Source organism: Medicago truncatula, chromosome 7, assembly GCF_003473485.1.
Source record: "Medicago truncatula cultivar Jemalong A17 chromosome 7, MtrunA17r5.0-ANR, whole genome shotgun sequence".
Lineage (NCBI taxonomy): Eukaryota > Viridiplantae > Streptophyta > Magnoliopsida > Fabales > Fabaceae > Medicago > Medicago truncatula.
The window spans coordinates 48,568,193-48,587,756 of NC_053048.1; the positions used below are offsets into that span (position 1 = coordinate 48,568,193).

The 19,564-nt window shown below is 32.9% G+C and overlaps 4 protein-coding genes across 4 annotated transcripts; 2 read left to right on the plus strand and 2 right to left on the minus strand.

Annotated features, from left to right (window-relative positions):
* Nucleotides 1-5,344: 5,344 nt before the first annotated feature.
* On the minus strand, nucleotides 5,345-8,078 carry LOC11430670 (protein RGF1 INDUCIBLE TRANSCRIPTION FACTOR 1). Its single transcript, XM_003625694.4, has 4 exons — nucleotides 7,772-8,078; nucleotides 7,477-7,662; nucleotides 6,995-7,210; nucleotides 5,345-6,098 (listed from the first exon to the last, which is right to left on the minus strand). Exons 1-4 carry the CDS (start codon nucleotides 7,772-7,774, stop codon nucleotides 5,883-5,885), a joined length of 621 nt encoding a protein of 206 aa, XP_003625742.1. The 5' UTR covers nucleotides 7,775-8,078; the 3' UTR covers nucleotides 5,345-5,882.
* Nucleotides 8,079-10,458: 2,380 nt separating this feature from the next.
* Nucleotides 10,459-14,476, plus strand: LOC11431442 (vacuolar protein-sorting-associated protein 37 homolog 1). Its single transcript, XM_003625690.4, has 7 exons — nucleotides 10,459-10,644; nucleotides 10,778-10,966; nucleotides 11,061-11,148; nucleotides 13,475-13,514; nucleotides 13,611-13,657; nucleotides 13,922-14,042; nucleotides 14,149-14,476. Exons 1-7 carry the CDS (start codon nucleotides 10,628-10,630, stop codon nucleotides 14,307-14,309), a joined length of 663 nt encoding a protein of 220 aa, XP_003625738.1. The 5' UTR covers nucleotides 10,459-10,627; the 3' UTR covers nucleotides 14,310-14,476.
* Nucleotides 14,477-15,990: 1,514 nt separating this feature from the next.
* LOC11430669 (non-classical arabinogalactan protein 30) lies at nucleotides 15,991-16,901 on the minus strand. The gene is made up of 2 exons (XM_003625689.4): nucleotides 16,678-16,901; nucleotides 15,991-16,514 (listed from the first exon to the last, which is right to left on the minus strand). Exons 1-2 carry the CDS (start codon nucleotides 16,853-16,855, stop codon nucleotides 16,144-16,146), a joined length of 549 nt encoding a protein of 182 aa, XP_003625737.1. The 5' UTR covers nucleotides 16,856-16,901; the 3' UTR covers nucleotides 15,991-16,143.
* A 1,263-nt stretch (nucleotides 16,902-18,164) lies between these two features.
* Nucleotides 18,165-19,349, plus strand: LOC11432958 (protein PELOTA 1). Its single transcript, XM_003625688.3, has one exon. It carries the CDS (start codon nucleotides 18,165-18,167, stop codon nucleotides 19,347-19,349), a length of 1,185 nt encoding a protein of 394 aa, XP_003625736.1.
* Nucleotides 19,350-19,564: the final 215 nt, after the last annotated feature.

Consider the following 19,564-nt stretch of genomic DNA (forward strand, 5'->3'; position numbering starts at 1 on the left):
CCTGATTGGTCGCTTGATGAATATGAGATGACTTATAATGAGGTCATTGAAGCCCTAAATGATCTCAATTATGATCCACTAGAAACTAGTGATGTTGAAATATTTGAGGATGATGATAAGATTAATCTCTTGAAAATGCAATTATGTCTTTTTGCCAAAACATAGATATATACTATTAAAGATGATACCATGGACGGTGTCAAACAATCGAATCTCACCAAAGAATGCACCTCATTCTTTTGACACTTGAATACCATCATTCAAGATGTTGATCGGATGCTGGAGTCTTGCTGTTTAGCAAGTTTGAATTTTCTCCATTCAAGGGTAAGATCATTGTTGCAGTTGAAAGGTACATTCTGGAATGTAATGTAATACAATGTAATGTGATAACATATATAGTTGAATATGCATAATACATTTTGTTTTGAATGGAACAATAATTATCTTATTTATTCACTTTTCGAACTTATTTATTCATTACGCAATTTTAATTAGTTGAATTCACTTTAGATTTAATTAGTTTTTATTCGAATACGCAATTATTCAAAACGCGACTTTAATCGAAATTATTCCAAATGCGATTTTATTCTAAGTACCATAATGTTAAACAAAATGTGCGTGACACAAAAATAAAACATAAAAAAATCCAAAACAATTAGGCATTAAAAGCCATTACATTCATTCTTCCTCGTCACACAAGTCAATCGGGTTGCCCGCTACAGTCCCTGGGGCACCTTGTTTTGGATGAGGACCAAAATAGCATGTCCTTCCGCTCCTCCTCAACCTCGACTGATTGTACACCGACACCTTCGAACCATTCTTTTTTTCGGAACCATCACAAACAATTTCGTGCCATGTCATAGGCGATTTTTCTTTGTTCTTCTCATCATCCTGAATGTTACCCTGATTCTGATTATGAGGCATATCTACATTAAAAGAAAATTGCGATCAAAACCTAACTAAACAACAATGCCATAAAATCGTAAAATCAAAAACTAAACCCAAAACCTAAACTATCATAAAAACCTACACCTAAACCTAAACAATTCTACAACGATTCATCAAACCCTAAACCTGACAATTTAATAAAAGTTCTCAAACAATTCTAACTATTCTAACCTAAACTATCCTAACATATCATAAAATCAATAAAACCTATATAATCGAAATTTAACAAAAAAAAAACAAACAAACAATTCGACCGCAAAACAACAATGCAATAGGATTCAAAAAACTTACTTGTTTTTGTGATTGAAATTGACTTGAAATTGCTCAAAATCGCATCTAGGAGATCAAAAAACGTGACAATGGAGTTTTCGAAACTCCTATGTCTGTTCTGTACTTATAACAAATTTTCGGCTGTTTACTACCAAGGGGGCAAAAACGTATTTTACTTGTGTGCCTCAACCTTATGTAATGTGTCAACAGCAATTCTCATAATGTAGATGACATAAACAACAAAGGTAAAACAATTTTCTCTTGAACAAATTATTTATTTTTACTTTTGCGTCCCCACCTCTTTGATTTAATGCTTATGTTTTCACCCATAATTTAGTTTTCAAGCAATGTTTTAAACCATTTCCATTTCAATCTTGCACTATTACTTATATCATAGCCCACTATATTAAATCATGCTCTTTGGTTTTTAAAGTGGCACATTTTGATTTTTTGGCTAAAATAGTTTTGTTTTAACTTTTATCTTCTTGTTTAGTTTTCTTCTATTTTGTAGATTTGTATCAATGTCAACCCTTGGCAGTCCCTTGCTAATTTTAGGATGATCAATGTAGTCCTTATGCAGAGGACCACGAGCACTTAGTGTGAGATTTACTCATCATTATGATTTTAAATTATCAAGAGACTTTGATCCATTGTTGTAGGTTGCAACAATTTTGTATGCTTTTCCAGTCTTAAGATAATAACTGTCAGAAATGTTTGATTCTAGACATTTGTGTTTACTTGTATGGTTTTTTTTTTGGAAAAGGCATGTAATATTATCACTATCATTTTGAAGAGCACCGGAGGCAGCTCCAAAACACACACACAAATATATATATATCATTGTTGGGTACGGTTTATTGTTCTGTCATTTTCCAAGTGACAATGGAGCACTTGAGGTCCTATCAAAAAAATAAATGTAGCACTTGAGGCAGCTCCTATAGTAATAGATAGTGCTCTCGTGAGCTTAGCTTGGTGGATAGGAACAATGCATAATATAGGTAAGATTTGAGGTTTAAACATCGGCCATCACGAAAAAAGATAGTGTTTGGTCAATAAAAGTTTGGTATTCATCTATGTTTTCTTAACTTATTACTTCGAACTTATTTTCAAACTCTCCTAATTTTTAATTAATAGTTGATTGCACGTAACTTTAACTGTTGCCACTAATTAAGCTACTTTTGTAATCTTCAACTTGAATTGCATATTTAGTCAACAAAAAAAAAACCTTGACTTACATATTTAGTTGCAATATGACTTATTGCTTAAATTTTCAATTCAATTGTTGACAGGAGTTGGAATTTCTAATTCATTTGTTGACGGGAGTTGCAAAACAAGAGAAAAGAAAGTGCTATTACAATATTTTACAGAACTCGTAACTGGGAGAAAGGTATAGAAAACTAATGAACAAATAAATATTATTGATGATTTGATCAATTTGAATTACAATGAACACATACAAGTCCATATGAAAAGGAGGACAAGATAACAACTAGAAAAGTTAATTAACATAACTAATTATGAACAACTGTTAACGAACTTATCTCTAATAAGAACCATTGGCTTACGAGAGAAAGAAGCATTTTACTAAACTTAAAGTGATATTTTATTGGAAAATTCAAAATAAAGCAAATAACTTATCAATCAAGTGATAATTGTTCTGTTTTTTTTTTTTTTTATACCAATTTTTCACTAATAAACTTGTTTGAGATAGTTAAATATGAGCATGTTTGTTATAGTGTGTGTTTGATGTGACGGTAGCTAGAATTGATTCTGACAAAATTGATTTTGATTAAAAGTGACTTGAGTGTAAATTAATTTGTGTTTGGATACTTTTAAGTAGAAGTGATTCTTATTAATTTATTTTGTTTGGATAGTTGAGATCAAAATTGCTTTTGAAGGTATAATTACCAAAAGAGGTGTATTTAAATAATATATTTACAATTTTTTGTTTCAATTTAAACATTTTAAAATATACAACATAAATTTAAATAACTGTCCAAATAAGAAATTAAATATTAAATATTTTTTTTCTACTATAGATAATTATTTTAATTTTTGTTGGTATAAATTTTTTCATAGAGTCGATCATTAATTAATGAATGCACAAAGCTTAGCCAAAATGTCTATATATGATATAAAAATGTTAAATAATATTATATAGAGTTATATCACAAAAAAAAGATATTGTTGGTCGACTACAAAATAACTAGTAGAGTTAAATTACAAAAATCATGTGTATGCGAATAAGCATTATACAACAAAACATTAATTTCTTTTAAACAACGTGACAATAGTTGCTGAATTTATTTGATTATCAATGGATGGGCAATTAAGTAAAAGACAATTAAGAAAGATATATCAGCGATCAAAATTATGGTAGAATTGATTCTCTAAAACGCAAAAGCTACAAATTGGAGTGTTGGCTAGAATCAAACATAGGCAAGAATTGCTTCTCTCTAAAAGAGCCAAACATCTTTTTAACATATTAGAAGTGAGTTTGGAATAAATTGCCGTGCTTTTAAGGGTGCAAACGGGCATCCAAACACAGGCATAGACTTCAAAAAATTGCTTTTACTTTATACTTTGAAAGAGTCAATTTTAATAAATTAAAAGAGTAATTTTGATATTTAGTAACTTGACTAAAATATACTTTGTGTGGTAGCTACATTTGTTACACAACCCTCTGCCCCTCGCTTAAACACATCCAGAAAGCGTTTATATGCTAATGAAAATAGTCCATAAGTACGCGAGAAAATTTCTTGTCCAAACACCTATTTATGAAATATATTGTAAGCTACCCAAATCCTCTACATGATGATATACTTGCCAAACATAAGCAAATATCCTTCCTTCAAAAAATAAATAAATTATTGTAGACCTTTTGTTAGAGATAAAGAAATACTATTAACTAATGCCATTAAGAAAGGGCTTAAAAATAATGTGTTTGATTAGGTATGCCAATGTAGTGGGGGCAGATGTTGACTATGATTAGGTATGACAATGTTGTCTTTGGCCAAACATGGTTTGAGTATACATTTTTTTTTTATTATTTTTTTTATACGTTGAAGGGAAAATTTTATTGTACAACCGTAAGACTTGCAAAGTTGTCTGAGCGGGTGTTTGACAATGAAGAACTAACATGAGAGTAAAATTAGTGTAGCGGAGATGAGTTCGAAAAGAAACAGCACACATGCTAATGCAAAATAAATCATATTTCAAAAAGCAAACATTGTCTTATATAGCCGGTTTTGGATAATTTTGTTCGGTCCTTTGTAAAATAAAACTTAAATATTTTCTTATATGAACAATATCATAGACAATTTTCATACCCAACCATGAAAACTTAAAAGTTTTTTTAATTAGTTTCTTTCGTTTCTGCTCAAAAAAAAAAAGTTTCTTTCGTTGGACTTATATAAGTTAATTAACTCGCACTGTTTATTGCTTATAAAAAAGAAAAAGAATCGGATATTGTGGAAAGCAATCCCTCCTCTAATTTGATGATATATGCATTGTTGTCTAACCAAAGCCACGTGATGCAGATTCTTCTTTTGTGTTCAATCACTTGTTTATTTGAATAGATTTCTTGAATTAAGGTTAAAGGTAGATGCATCATGCATAGGTTAAGCTGGTATATTTTAAGCACTTGTGCCTAATTGCCAATTGGCTGATTAGTTTAACAAGTACAAAAGAAACTAAACAATTCTGAAGCATCCACCGAATAATCACTTATTCACGTAAATTTGGTATCCCAGTTATGTTACTTGAACATGAACTAGTCACTTACTCACTTATTCACGTAAATCTGTTATCACTCACTTATGATGTTCAAAATCATATGTCTCAAATGTCGTTGATTTGGGCTTCGCACCAATCGGTATTTCTTTAAAAGAAATCATAACAAACCAATGTAGATAGATAGATGGGGATTGTTCTACGGCCCCCCATGTTGCTGAAAAACACCTATCGGAAGATGAATTCCGATAGGTTTTGTGAGTAAAATATACCACCGGGCGCTAACAGGAGGCCGGATGAACTGCACTAGAAAGAGATAGGACGAGCTCAAAACCATAAATGGCAAACATAGAGACAATGTGACCAATCGTCCAATCCATTGAGATCTCCAAAATTGGTAACGATAAAATAGGATAAATTGAAAGTTGATTTGTCCTCATTATTAGTTTACATGCACACGTATTAATAAAATTAAAAATATATTTAAAAAGGTGTTGTTACCTTTATGTAAACGGCCCATGTGAATGGTGGGACAATGAAAACTATAAAACGGACTCCACAAAGACTTGCTTTTTAATTAATTAATTTCTTAATAATGAAATGTACACCCCCAACTATTAGATAATAATTAAACAAATATGCATTATTGATTCTTTGACAAGGGAGGATTTGTTTTTTTTAGGGACCCAAACCGGAAAAGAAGGAGTTTTCTTTCCTATATATATACCCTTTCCTTTACTTTTCCAAATCATCAAGTACCTTGGACAAAACCCCCTCCAAAGGCTCCTAATCTTTTTCACCTTTATTATGTAAAAAGAATTATATAATGACTAGGTTTTTCCCACCAAATAGGGTTGTATTGTATTCCAAGGGAAAAAATTGAATATTGAAGAATATGTACCAATTTTGAGTTTAGAAGGAATCCTATCCCATTAGAATGAGGAACCAAAAGGTGCCCTATGAGGTATACCTTTTCTTCTCCTTGCATTTAAAGGAGGTGGAGGAGGCGTGAGAGGATACATATCTTGTGTTGAGCCTTCACGCAATTCTTCTTCTGATCTACTACTTGACACTCCTTCCATTGTCAATCCTTCATTCTTACCCTCCAAAGCAAAGCTTGCATCTCCATTTTTCTTTATTCTTTCAAGCTAATTAAATTATTCAACGTCAAATTAAATAAATAATTAATAAACTGCATCATCCAATTATTTGTATATGACATGCCATGTTCCCCTGTCAATGCAGCACAATACTATATATCTATGTGTGTGAGTGAATTTAATTTATATACCACGTTGGTGTAAAAGCTTCAGCTTTTAAAACGGTCAATGATAATTATGTAAAAATTGTGTAACTTTAATCATAACTACTTTTTTTTTTTTTTTTTTTTTTAGAGATAATCATAACTACTTCTAAAGTCACGTATATGAATAGTTATGATTTGTTGACAATATAAATTAAACGGATTAATAGACGGACTTTGTAAATCATTTTTACGCTTTCATCCAATCAAATATTACATATTATCCACATCATAATGTCATTTTTCAAAATAATTTAACTAATACTTAGATCAGAAACTATAAGATTTGATTGGATGATAATATAAAAAATTTATTGGATTGTTGAATGACTCAATGTGTCGATTAGGAAGCTAAAGAAAGAAAGAAAAAGAAAACACAAAATGTAGGTGCATTTCCATTAACCCCATGTTTATAAAAGTCATAATATTATAAGATTAAAAACATGAATTTGAGTAATTAATCGAAATGTGAATGCTAAATGTAGTAATTATGAAGGCATGATGAATAATTAAAAGCGGTGGGAATATAATTATGATGTTGAATGATGGAGATGGGCTTTCAAATGTAGGTGATGATGTATGGGTGGTGGGTGTTATACCCATATGATGAGTATAATTGAGTTGTGAATGATGTGCATGTTGATAATGATATGGACATTGGACAATATTGTAAGAGCATCATAGAGATTAAAATTAAAAATAATGAAATTGAAAATAATATTATTAAAATATCTTCTTTACCTTACATCCCAAAGAACAGAACCGAAATGAATCCAACAAGCTCCTTCCACAAATCTCACAAATGTGTGCTACTCCTTTCCCAGATTTTGGTTGAGGCCTAACATTCAAGAACAAAACTCTAGCACTGTTTATCACATATGTTTGCACTCCACTTATGTCCAACACTTTCTGAATCTCTGACACACGAACCACATCATGATACGAAGATCTTCTTATCTAATTCACCAACCACAACACACAAATCTTTGTTAAACAAAATGCAAAATGTAGATGAATACATTACATTATACATCAAACTTAACCCATTTCACCAAATACATTAATAAAAAAAAAAAACCCAGAAAATTAAATATTCATATATGAAATGGGTACCCATTTTTTGACTAATGGTTAACTATGCGCGAAATATTTGATATGTTGAGACGCAGATTCGAATCTACATTTTGCGGTTAGGTTTTGAATAAAGAAAAGCACTTTACTACCTGAATGACTTGGTGGTCTTTGTGTCTTGAAGAACGACAATAAAAGCAAAAAGCACCATCACCATTGTTGCAATCTAAGCAATACATGTTACACTCATTTCTAGCTGCATCAGCGTGAATCCGACAAATGTTGAAAAATGGTGTTTTCAACAATGGTTCAAGCCAAGGAGGCACCAACACTGTGTCCTGTTTCAAACATTTGACTCGTTATTCTTAAAAAACATCAAATAAATCTGAAACCATAGTATACCACAAAAAATGAAGAAAAAAAATATAAAAATAAATACTTAAATACCATTGTGAGTATAGTGGTTGATAATGTGGCTCAATGCGGTGGGATTTGGATTCAATGGACGGAGATTTGGAGAGGAAGATGAAAATGTAGAGAGAGAGAGAGAGAGAGAGAGAGAGAGAGAGAGTAAAACGGCCTTCAACTTAGAATTCAACGACAAAACAACGCAAAAGAGAGTGTAGTGTAATAGGGACGAAAAAGGGTTATTAAATTAAAGAAGTAAAGGGAATGGATGGATGAGATTGAAAGTGGTGGCTGAGGGGGAATTATGGACGTTGGATGATGGAAGATGAGATTGGCGCTTACGCTACTTTGGATCTGTGTTTGAGTTTATAGGGTGTTGCAAGTTGCAACATAAATCCGTGGTTCGGTTCACTATTTGTTAGATACGTGGCACCATTGATTGACTACATTATAGCTTGGTGGCTACCTACGTGGCATAGCATCACAAAGTAAAGAATCTTGCGTCACCTATGTATTTTTTAAATGAAAATAATTTTTGTTGTATAAATAAACTCCTCCCATTCGGATCGATAGGTAGATAAATCCCAAAAATGATGTGTGAAATACGAAGTTTTGTAATTGACTATAGAATGTGATCTAGATAGATAGATAGATCGAGTCGGTGAAAGCAAAGAGTGTGTATTGTTGTAGAAGGAGACTCATATACAGCGGTTTAGGGGAGGAGCAGTTGAGGAGTAAAGAGTGGTTGTTAAGGACAATGCTCGGCAATGGTCTTGTAGTAATTGAAGTCGCTAGGACGTTATGAAATTATATGGATAATATGTTTAACGTAAATTGTCTCTTTTCAGTGTGATTGCAAATGGGTCGTGAGTAGGGTTGGGAATAGACCAGGCCGATCTACAGGGGCCTACGGCCTGACCTGTTTTGGCCTGATCTGACCTTGACTGTTTAGTAGATAGGCCTAGGCTTAAGCTTTTTGGAAAGTCTGTTTAGTTAAATAGATCAAGCTTAGGCTTCAAAAAAAGACTGTTAAGCCTAATAGGCCGACCTATTAATACTTATTTATTAAAAAAAAAATTATATTAAAATAATTCCATATATTAAAAATATAAACATCTTTTTCTCTATCTATTAATCCCTTAATAGGCTTTTATGTAGGCTTTAATCTTGTTGAAATTTACTTGTAGTGAAATAGGCTTTTGAGTAGACTTTAAGACATGTTTAACCTATTTAGTAGGCCAAATGAACTATTTGATGGCCTTAATGTGAAGTAGGCCTGTAAGTAGGCTTTCAGGCCAGTCCAGGCTTTTAAATAGGTCAGGCCAGGCCTAGAAAAACGGCCTATGATAGGTCATAGGTCAGGCTCAAGCTTGTGATTTATTTCGTAGGCCAGACTCAGGCCTATTCCCACCCCTAGTCGTGAGGCTTTAAGCATAATCGACCCTTGAATTCAATTCAAAATAAAAACTGAGAAGAGAACAAGAGATAAGACATCGCATAAAAAGATTAAAAAAAAAAAACAATTTTAAATAACTTTATATTATAAGAGAAATGAAAATATACAATATATAAGTTTTTATTACTTTTTTAAAGCATAAAATAAACTTAATAAAGAAAAAATAGTATAAATAAAATAATAAGTAACACAAATAATAATTTTTATTCTCTTTTTCTCCTGTTTCTGAAGAGACCAAATAAAAGAAGTGAGTCCATCCTTTTTGTTCAACTTCTCACTTACCCTACTTTCCCTTCCCTATTTCTCTTCAATCAACCTCAGCATTGTTAGATCCACTCTCATTTCCTCCTTTCTTTTCCTATATTGAAAGCTCTCCATATAATTTTTAATTACTTGAGACTTGTGAAGTTTAAATATTTCAAAATGGAAAATATAATTGTATTTGTATTGTATAAAAATTAAACGTTGATGTTCTGCATATAAGCTCATAGACATATCCAAGAAATATCTATTAGATAATCGTGAATATGAACAACTACATGTCTTATAGAATATGAACAAATATAAAAAAATGAGACACTTAATGAATATCATTCACTTTAAGATGATGGTAATCTTATTGAATTGTTAGAGATGTATGTTGACGAACAAGACTTAAGGTGTGTTTGTTTCAAGTTATAATTGTTGATTCCTGAGAATAAAATGATAGAAATGTATATGCCTATGTTTATTACAAGTTTACTAAAATTTATTCCTTGGTATAAAATGTTCTTAGGAATAGAAAAAATTTCCCAAGAAAAAGGGTGGGAATAAAGTTCCCATGGAGATGAGAATAAATTCATAAATAGTTTACCTATTATAATCCATATTTTTATGGTTCTTAGGAATATTATAAAGCTAACCAAACATATTTTTCCTAAATTCCTTGGAATAAAATTCCCATCTTTATATTCAAAGGAATGTTATTGAATAAATTTGGTAAACTTGAAACAAACACACCCTTAAAAATTGTGCTTTTTTAGATGATGATAATGACATTCATTATGTTGTTACTTGCTGCGAGAATATTTGATTCACACCAACCATTTTACATTTATTTATTTTTACAAGAGAAAAACTTTATATTTTGATGATAAGTATTATTTTTATGTAAATTGTGATCATTATAATTGCAATATAAATCAAAAATGAAAATGAGTTTTTTATAAAAAAAAATAAAAAATAAATCTACGTGTATATAATAATTTTTGTTAATGCTACTAGTTGGATCGTATAAAAAAGTGATTTAATTGATATCGTATCAATTGGAGCAACAAGGTGTTTCGTTTCCACTTTCCTTCTCCCCTTTGTTTCTGTGAAATTTCGAGGGTTCCCGTTTGTATCTTCGCCTCTTCGGTTGGCGTATCATCAATTCAGAATCAATCAATCACGCAACAAAGATGTTTCGAGGATTATGGTAATTAATTATTCATAATCATATTTCATATCTCTATAACCTTTTCAATTTCCAATTATTGCCAAAATTAGGGAAGAACTTTGATGTTAATATTGATATTGATTTTATTGCTTTTGTTGTTGATTACGCGCAGGGGATCACAAGAGCAACAACCACATGAAGCTTCATCCCAGCAATCATGGTATTCACCATCTATCATGAGTTCATCCACTTCTTCAAGACCTGCTACACCTGCTTCCTCTTCCGCTTCACCGAGGCCGCCGTCTTCACATGTTCCGCCAGCAGAAGCCGCCGGAACCATTGCTTCTTTGAAGGATAAGAGGTTTAACATCAATTACTGATTGATTTTTCTGTTTTATTAATTTTGTTAATATATGATGATTTTAATGATGTGCGTTTAACTGTTTATTCATCAGTGTTGATGAGTTAAGGAAGCTTTTGTCTGATAAAGATGCGTATCAACAGTTTCTGAATTCGCTTGAACAGGTCAAGATTCAAACCAATGTAAGTTTATTATCTTTACTGATCTAGTTTATGCTCTTGGAAATTATCATTCTTTTTCGTTGCTGCGATGAGTATCTAGTTAGTTAATAGTAGGTTGTTAGTTGTTACCAGACTTTCCAATTATCTGTTGAGTTTATAGATAGGAAGCATCAGATCCTGTTTTCTTAAGAATCTATGGATTTGGGAGTGTCACGATACCTATATTTAGTAATACTTAGCTACAGCTTATGCCTTCTTACGTTGTGATTATGAAGCATATATCTGATATCTTTGTTTGGTAATCCTTTTTCCCTGTGAGTCACCCCTAATATCTAAAACTAAAATGAAAACAGTCATGTATTTCTAGTGATTTTGGATGTGAGGAAGAGGACAGTTGTTGATCTAATCCTTCCAACCTGTAGCTAGGAATCCCAACCTGTAGGGACAATGCCTATAATGCAGGCCGATGCTTTATCCTTCCGAATAATACACAGGTTTATGCTACTAACTGCAGGATCTATTTTTTGACAAAACTATGCAAATTATACATTGATAAAACTTAAATGGAAGTCAAATTGTGAAGGTTTTTTTAGGAGAGTAGTTAAGCGGAAATTAAGACAAGATACCCACATTACAGAAAATTAATCTGGTTTAATGCTGGGATGGTCAACCATGGAAGCTGTATATTTTCTTTGAAGATTTATACGATAAAAAAATAATTACAAGCATAAACTTGGAAGATACATATACCGATATACGAAGTCACCTAGACGTGCTGCGGGGCCCCATAAAATAAAGAAGTTTGGATGTATATATTCGAATAATAAAAAATATGTATGAAGGGTTACAACTAATGTAAAAGCACAAGGTGGAAATATAGATTTCACTATTACTATAGGTGTGCATCAAAAGTCAGTTTTGAATGTTTTTGTTCTAGATGTGTTTATCGAGCAGACACAAGAGATGGTGCCATGATACATGTTTTTTAACAAACGGTATACTTTTAAATTAGAAATCTGGAGAATCGAGAAATTCATGGAAAAATAATTAAATTAGAAACTTAAAGAATAGAAACAGGACTTCTGCCCAAGTTGGAGTAAATAGAGCATGTAAGTTTAGTAAGAAACACTCAAATACAGGTGAAAACCAGAGAATAATACACTATAACGCAAGGTAAACATTATCACTCAAGATGCTAAATAGAGGGGGTTGTCAATTATAGGATATAATTTGTGATTGAACAGTATCACTCAAGCTTAAAGGAAAAAAAAAATTGCCAAAAAAAAAAACTATTCTACCAAAAAAAAAGGGAAAAATTTCGGTACAATTTTAATATCTGAAATATTGTATGAAATTGAATGTTGGACTAGTAAAAGCTAACAATAAATTACATATTAGTGTTGTTGAGATGAGAATGTTACCATGAATTTTTTATCATACATGACAAGACAAAGATTATAAATCATATCACTCGAGAAACAATAGAGGTAGCTCTTATGTATTGTAGAAAGATGGTAAAATCTTGGCTTAGGTAGTTTGGACATGTGTGCAGCAGACCCAAAGAAGCACTGATGAAGGTTGTAGAATGGAGGATAATCTCTATTTAGAGGTAAAAGCCTAAAAGATGGGCATGGAAAACGATAGGTCAATTAAGAGATATTTAGAGATATTTATAGTTAATGATATATCTTTAAATATGAATAATGACAGGACATCGGAGCGTCATTTGATCCATGTACCTAACCCCACTTGGTGTGGGAAAAGGATTTGGTTGTTGTTATTGTTGTAGTGATGGAACTAGCTCAGAATATAGAAAGAATGTTGATGTGGCTTGATAGGAAATCTCTATCACTGAATCCGTGTCAATGTAATATAAGATCAGACATGCGGAATCTGTAGATGCAATAAACCCCCTGTTCTAGGCATTTGAGGCACCTGGTTCTTTCCATTCCAATTTCCTTTTCACATGTCTCTACCGACCTTAACTAACGCTTCATCTCTCCTTTTATGTATTATCCATGTGACTGGTAACAAACTTGGGTCCTAATAACAAATAGTTGCAATACTGAAAAGAGTTGAACTCAATAGTAGTATTCTATAATGACAGTATGACATCCCAATACATGTCCGCTGACAATTGAAATGACGTGTAATCACACTAGTCAAATTGTCACAGGTAATTGACTGTGCTCTATTGTACAGTTGGTCCCCTATGAGTGTGCTGAAGTTTTTCTGTTGTATTACTCCTATGCTTAACCTTTTTTAGCAGTGTTTTAGTTTTTGTTCTGATGGTGGAGTTTGTATCTGCTTGTGTTTTAACTATTTTATGGCCTATTGATATGATCAGCTGAAAGATGAACTTGCCAAGGAAAATAGGCAGCTGGCAGGTGAGTGATTGAATTTCTTTTATTTGCAGTGCTTGTATTAAATAGTTTGCCATCAATTAAGTGTTATAGAACTTCTCAAATTTGTCTTTAATACAGAGGAAAATCTACAAAAGGAACCTCGCATGATGGAACTTAGGAATCAGGTAAGATCATGGCCCTGCGATTAGTTTTTTCCCCCTTATTGGAATTCTTGGAAAATGAGTTTTCTGCAGTTAAGGATCATCTGCATTCATGTTGTCAGCAGATATTTAAAAATATTTGAACAGCTCGTTCATAATCTATTAATCAAGATTGGACGGTGCTGATCTGCTGATTGTGTGAATGCAGGAGATCACTGGCTGCAGGGGATTAATATCCAAAATCTTATGCTGATTACGAAACTTATCTCCTTCCCCCTTATGAAACAGTGTAGAATAATTCGTACAACCGAATTAGCTACTGCTAACGAGAAACTAAACGAGCTTGAGAAGCAGAAAGAAGAAATGTTAAAAATGAATTCCCCTGCATCCCTTCTCCAGAGGATTCAAGGTATGACTTGAACTTATAATTTGCTGCAATAGTTCTGGTGGTAACTATTTTTTTGCTATTGCGGCGAAGGCTAGGTCATACATATGACGAACTTGTAATTTTGCAGAATCTGTGAACCAGACAGATGAGGAATCTGAAAATCTGCACCAGCAGCTCCTTGATAGAGAGGTTGACCTTGCAGCTTTTTTGCAGAAATACAAGAAGCTACGCACCACTTACCACAAGAGAACTCTTATACATCTTGCTGCTAAAACATCAAATATATGAGCTTTGACATATGGAATATGAAAATAATAATGTAAACCAGTTTTATGAGTTGTGTGGATAGAGCTATCTTTGTTTGATTGATCAACGTTGTACAGCTTAAAAATTGAGATTGTTCCCTGTAGCGACTAGTATTCATAAATACATCTCTTTTCCCTGTTGAGTAGTTATGCGCCATATTAAGAAGAGGTACGGAATTATCTGCACCTTGTTTTAGTTTTGATTTTACTTTACTACATTCTAAGGTATTTTTCTGAAGGCTTATCTATAGTATCATCATCCCTATTATAAGATTTGTTTTTGTTTTGTAACATGTATATACTTTACTTATTACTTATGTGGGAAGTTATGTTTGAGCATCAAAATGATACATAAAAAATGGCGTGCCTTTCTTTTGTGGAATATTTTTCAAATCAGTGTAAGGTGTAAAGTAGATGAGAAGTAAACAAGAGAAAGAGATGGAGGTATACTGCGTATTATAAAGTGTCTCAATTCTATATTTTTAAATAACAGAACTGTACTTATTTTTATCTGGTTTGAGGGTCATTGATCTTCAGTACTGTACGTCAGCGTCTGTCAATTGCAAACAAACCCCTCAATTTTGCAACATTCTATTATGTTTCTCAATCCCAAAATCCTAAATACCCATCTGCCCAAACCTCCACAAACAACACCCTCTTCCTCGTTATCACTCACCCTTGGTTGGTCCTCCTATGATAATATCTATGTTTACAAGGGGTGATGATGCGTTCAGATTTAGTTGTGAAAGGGGATTGTGACGTGTAGGGATTTTTTTTTTTTTTTTTTTTTTGTGGTTTCAATGCGATGAAATGTGAAGTGGGTGTTTTTCACATTTGACAGAGGTTTTTCACCTTTATCTGTTTGTCTGTTATCTGCTATTGAACGGTTTCTAATGTGAAACTGCATGATTGTAAATAGTACAATAGCAACATGGTTACGAGGCTTCAGCCTAGTTTCGTAGAGTGTTGTGGTAGTTGGTGTTGTACCAGGTGCTTTGTTTCTTCTTCTAATCAGCTTTCATTCAACTGGTACCAAGCTTTGCAGGCACCTCTAGGCTCTAGTATTGTAGTAAATTGCTAATCTGATAGCAAACACCACGTCCCATTCCCATTGTTAAATTATTGGTTACGGCGGAGATTGACTACATAATTGTGATGAAAGAGGGGGAGATTTTTGGTTTTTAGATTGGAAAATTAGAAAAATGTTACAAGTTGAGGGGTTTGTTTGCAATTATTTGACGATTGTGTACACCGTAACACCTATAAAGGTGATACCAACGATTTGGTTCCTCTAAAGTAAATATCTCACTTTACACTTTAAAGTATAAAGTGAATAATGTCAACCGTTAATTAATAGATTAAATATAAATATGTACATCATAAAAAATTACGAGTTTGTTACAAAAACAATTTAATTCTCACTTTACACTTTACTCACTTTAGAGGATCCTTACCCCATACATGAATACACCCTTAATAGTCACCTTGGATTTTGCATTTCTATAATAATTCATACATTTTTTTTAGAAGGATAATAATTCATACATGATTAACATATCTAATTTTTGGAACAAAACTATCATTGAATATTCAACATACGATTGTATGAGATCGAGAAATTCAGTTTTTTTTGGCGAGAAATTTAGTTATTGTTGTGCACTATATAGTAAAAAAAAAACATTCAACATAGATTGTATGAAGGAACATTGCATGTTGACATTTTTCCTCAAATAAAGTTGATACAATCTGTTACAAAATTTAATAAAATGGGAAAGGGAATAATCATAATCTGATTCATGACAAGTAGAACATTCACACTAATAATATCCCCCTTCTCTTTCTTCTTTGGGAACTTTGGCTTCAGACTCGTAGGTATCAGTATCAGGCATCTCACACATAGGAGTGGTATAATAAAAAGGGGTAACCATATATTTAATCAAACCACGATACACTGATGTTGGGTAGTTGAGTTTGTAACCAGCTTTTCCACCACCAAAGTCAGTGAGAATGTTGCAAACATTATCAGGAGATGACACTAACCTCACATAGCAACCTTTTGTATCCAACTTTTTGCCGTATTTGTATTTGTCCACTGTAATGTCGTATAGTCCTAACTCATCTGTTGTGTCACTTGTATAATACATAACCCTGTTTCTCTTGTCCATACATGTTAGTGACACCTTAGCTCCTGTTAGTGTTTTGCACAATTAGTAACCAACCAAAGTATATGCTCATATGCATTAGAGTCTACTTGTTATGGACTATAAAAAATTGAGTCATTTTTATTATAAAAAACTTCTAAAATGTTTTTATTTTATTTTTAAATGTAACAAAATGATAATATCACATACCTTTAATTGGCTTATCACCAGAAACCCATTCGTTCCATCCCTTGCTACAATCCTGGCACAACACTTTTCCAACCACGTGAATGACTTGTGCTGGTTCTTCCCAAGCTGAGACTAGTATGCTATTGGTGGTGCAACAGACTACCATTGCAGTGATCATCAATGCTATTGCAAATGCCATCGTTCTTCTCAATTCACAAGGGTTTATGGCTACATTGACTTGAATGAAGCAAATACATATATATATATATATAACAAGCCAGCTAAGCAGGGGTTGGTTAGTGTGAGTATGAATTGGGAATAAACGTGGTGAAGCACTCCTATCGGTTCTTGACGTGCAATCCACTATTCAATTCTTTATAATAATACAAAATTAATCGATTATCATATTAATTTATCTCATTTTCTTCTGGTCAATGTGTAACACAAAAGGGCCCTTGGCTCAAACATATACAATCAGAAGCGAAAAATGTTGTTCCCACATCAAATGATTTTAGGAAACACCACGAAAATACCAAAATAATCTCATCGGCAGTTAACGGTCGATCGAGTTTAACCGATGGTAGTTAACTGTCGATGGAAATTGGGGTTAAATTTGTCATTTTATGGTCTTTTTTAGCTTTGCTTGTAGTGTAAACAACAATTTTCATCAGAAGTGAGCTCATCCGACAGAGAGGAGACAAATCTCATTTAAGGGTACTACTTTTTTTGACAAAAAAAAAAATATGCCACTCTTTACTTTCCATATTTTCTAAAAAAAAAATAAAAAAAAATCATACGTATGTATTGAAAATGCACTTTCGATCAACATAATATCTAAAAACACATTTTGAGATGACACAACATTTTTATTTTTTCTCTCTATATGTACACCCTAAGAGCATGTGTTTGGTTCACAAGAATAAAGAGAAACATTTCAACATATTGTGACATAAATTGTAGATACTTGAATCATTTAATAATTTGATCCAATATTTCATCCTTAACCGATGATGCATTGCGAGAGATCTATCCTTTTAATTAATTTCAGTTACCTTAAAAAATTAGTCTTCACATTTTTTTTGAGGTGATGTCTTCACATTTTGTTATTTGTCAAAGTATCATAGGGATATGAAGTGTGGTAACAAAAATATGACCCACAATTTTACAACACACTAAAGAATTTCCATTGGTCCATATATAACTCAAAACTAAAAAGTAAGGGAACCACATTTCAGTTTGAGGGACGAATCCAATCCAAAAAATGCATTATCTAGCTTGTACTCAAAATAAGGAATTGTTTCCACGATAAAACAGCACCACATAATCAAAGGACTCCAAGACTCCCAATAGGGACATAACACGCAACTATAACCTTCCCAAAATACACTATAACTACATAAAGTAAAACATTAGGGCTCACACACGCAGCCACATAAAAACTTGCGACAACGCTATATCTCCGTAACATCTCATTCTCACCACATACTTTGGAAATTAATTAATTTGATATGAAGCTTTTGGAAAAGGATTTTGCTCTCAACCAAAGAGGAACTGTTAAAATAATTGCAGAAGAACCCGATGATGTGTGGATCCTTTACAACCTCATCACGATCGGCGATGTTGTCACCGCCGATACCACACGTAAAGTCCATCTCGAATCAAATAAAAACACCGCGTCACGTGTTAAACTCACCCTTCATCTCAAAGTCACGTGTCGTGACTTTCACAAAGACTCTTCTACCCTTCGCGTTCACGGTCGCAACCTTGAATCCAATCAACATGTCGCCGCTGGTTCTTTCCACACATTAACCCTTGAAAGAAACAAATCCTTTGACCTTGAAAAAAAGTTGTGGGGTCCACACGCCTTTGAAGCCTTAACCGATGCCACCGAGAATTCATCATCTTCTTCGGATGCCAATCTTGCTGTTGTTCTTCTTCAACAACACCAAGCGGAGATTCACTTGCTTGGAAAAGGGGTCACTACTCGTTGTTCCAAAATCGAAGCCTCTTCACGTTCATATTCACATAAAAAATCTTCTTCTTCTTCTCCTTCCTTTAACGTGTTTTTTCGTGATGTGTTTGCAGCTTTTGTGAAACATGTGGATTTTAAAACTGTGAAGAGTGTAGTAATAGCAGGGGAAAGTGATGATAATGCATTGCTATCCCCAACTATTTTTCGTAGGTTTCTTTTATCTGAAGCAAAGAGGTTAAAGATGAGGTGTATAGAAGAGAACAAATCACGTATCGTAGTTGTGGGGTCACGGTGTAACAACAACAACAAGAGTAATTGTAACTTCGATTTAAGGGAAGTTTTCAATGACGCAGCGGTGATGAATTTAATAAAGGACAGTAACTTAGGGTTAGAAATTAGGGCTTTTAAGGAATTATGGGACATGGTGTGCGACAGTTCAGATCGTGTATGTTATGGACCAAAGCATGTGGAGAGTGCACACGAGATGAATGCAATTGAGACACTTTTGATAATAGATGAACTTTATAGGAATGAAGAGATTGAGATGAGGAAAAAATATGAGAGCATGGTGAAATCTGTGAAACAAGGTGGAGGAAAGGCTTTGGTGTATTCTTCTATGCATGTTTCGACACCACAATTGGCTCAGCTAACAGGTGTTGCGGCAATTCTCAGATTTCCATTACCTGGTCTTCAAGATATGGATGATGATGATCATGTTTAGAATTACATGTCTATGTTTAATGTTCTTTTTAATCCCTTTCCATTGTTAATGTTCTAGAAAGGAAATTATTATTTGTACATAAATGACTGTATATATATGTCTTATTCCACAATATTAATCCACAAATCATCTTATTATTGTCACTTTAAAAAATACATATTTTTCACCATTTTGGAGCCTATTTTGATGTATATATGCATGTAGTTTTTCCAAAC

Bases quoted from the DNA above. Each gene is read 5' to 3' on its own strand.
- LOC11430670 (XM_003625694.4), bottom strand. The intron at 7,211-7,476 runs GTAGTAAAGTGC...TTGGTGAATTAG, and splicing joins AAGACCACCAAGTCATTCAG to ATAAGAAGATCTTCGTATCA. The intron at 6,099-6,994 runs GTAAAGAAGATA...TAATTTAATTAG, and splicing joins TCTGTTCTTTGGGATGTAAG to CTTGAAAGAATAAAGAAAAA.
- LOC11431442 (XM_003625690.4), top strand. The intron at 13,515-13,610 runs GTGAGTGATTGA...TCTTTAATACAG, and splicing joins GGAAAATAGGCAGCTGGCAG to AGGAAAATCTACAAAAGGAA. The intron at 14,043-14,148 runs GTATGACTTGAA...GTAATTTTGCAG, and splicing joins CCTTCTCCAGAGGATTCAAG to AATCTGTGAACCAGACAGAT.
- LOC11430669 (XM_003625689.4), bottom strand. From the start codon at position 16,855: ATGGCATTTGCAATAGCATTGATGATCACTGCAATGGTAGTCTGTTGC. The intron at 16,515-16,677 runs GTATGTGATATT...AAACACTAACAG, and splicing joins TGGTGATAAGCCAATTAAAG to GAGCTAAGGTGTCACTAACA.
- LOC11432958 (XM_003625688.3), top strand. From the start codon at position 18,165: ATGAAGCTTTTGGAAAAGGATTTTGCTCTCAACCAAAGAGGAACTGTT.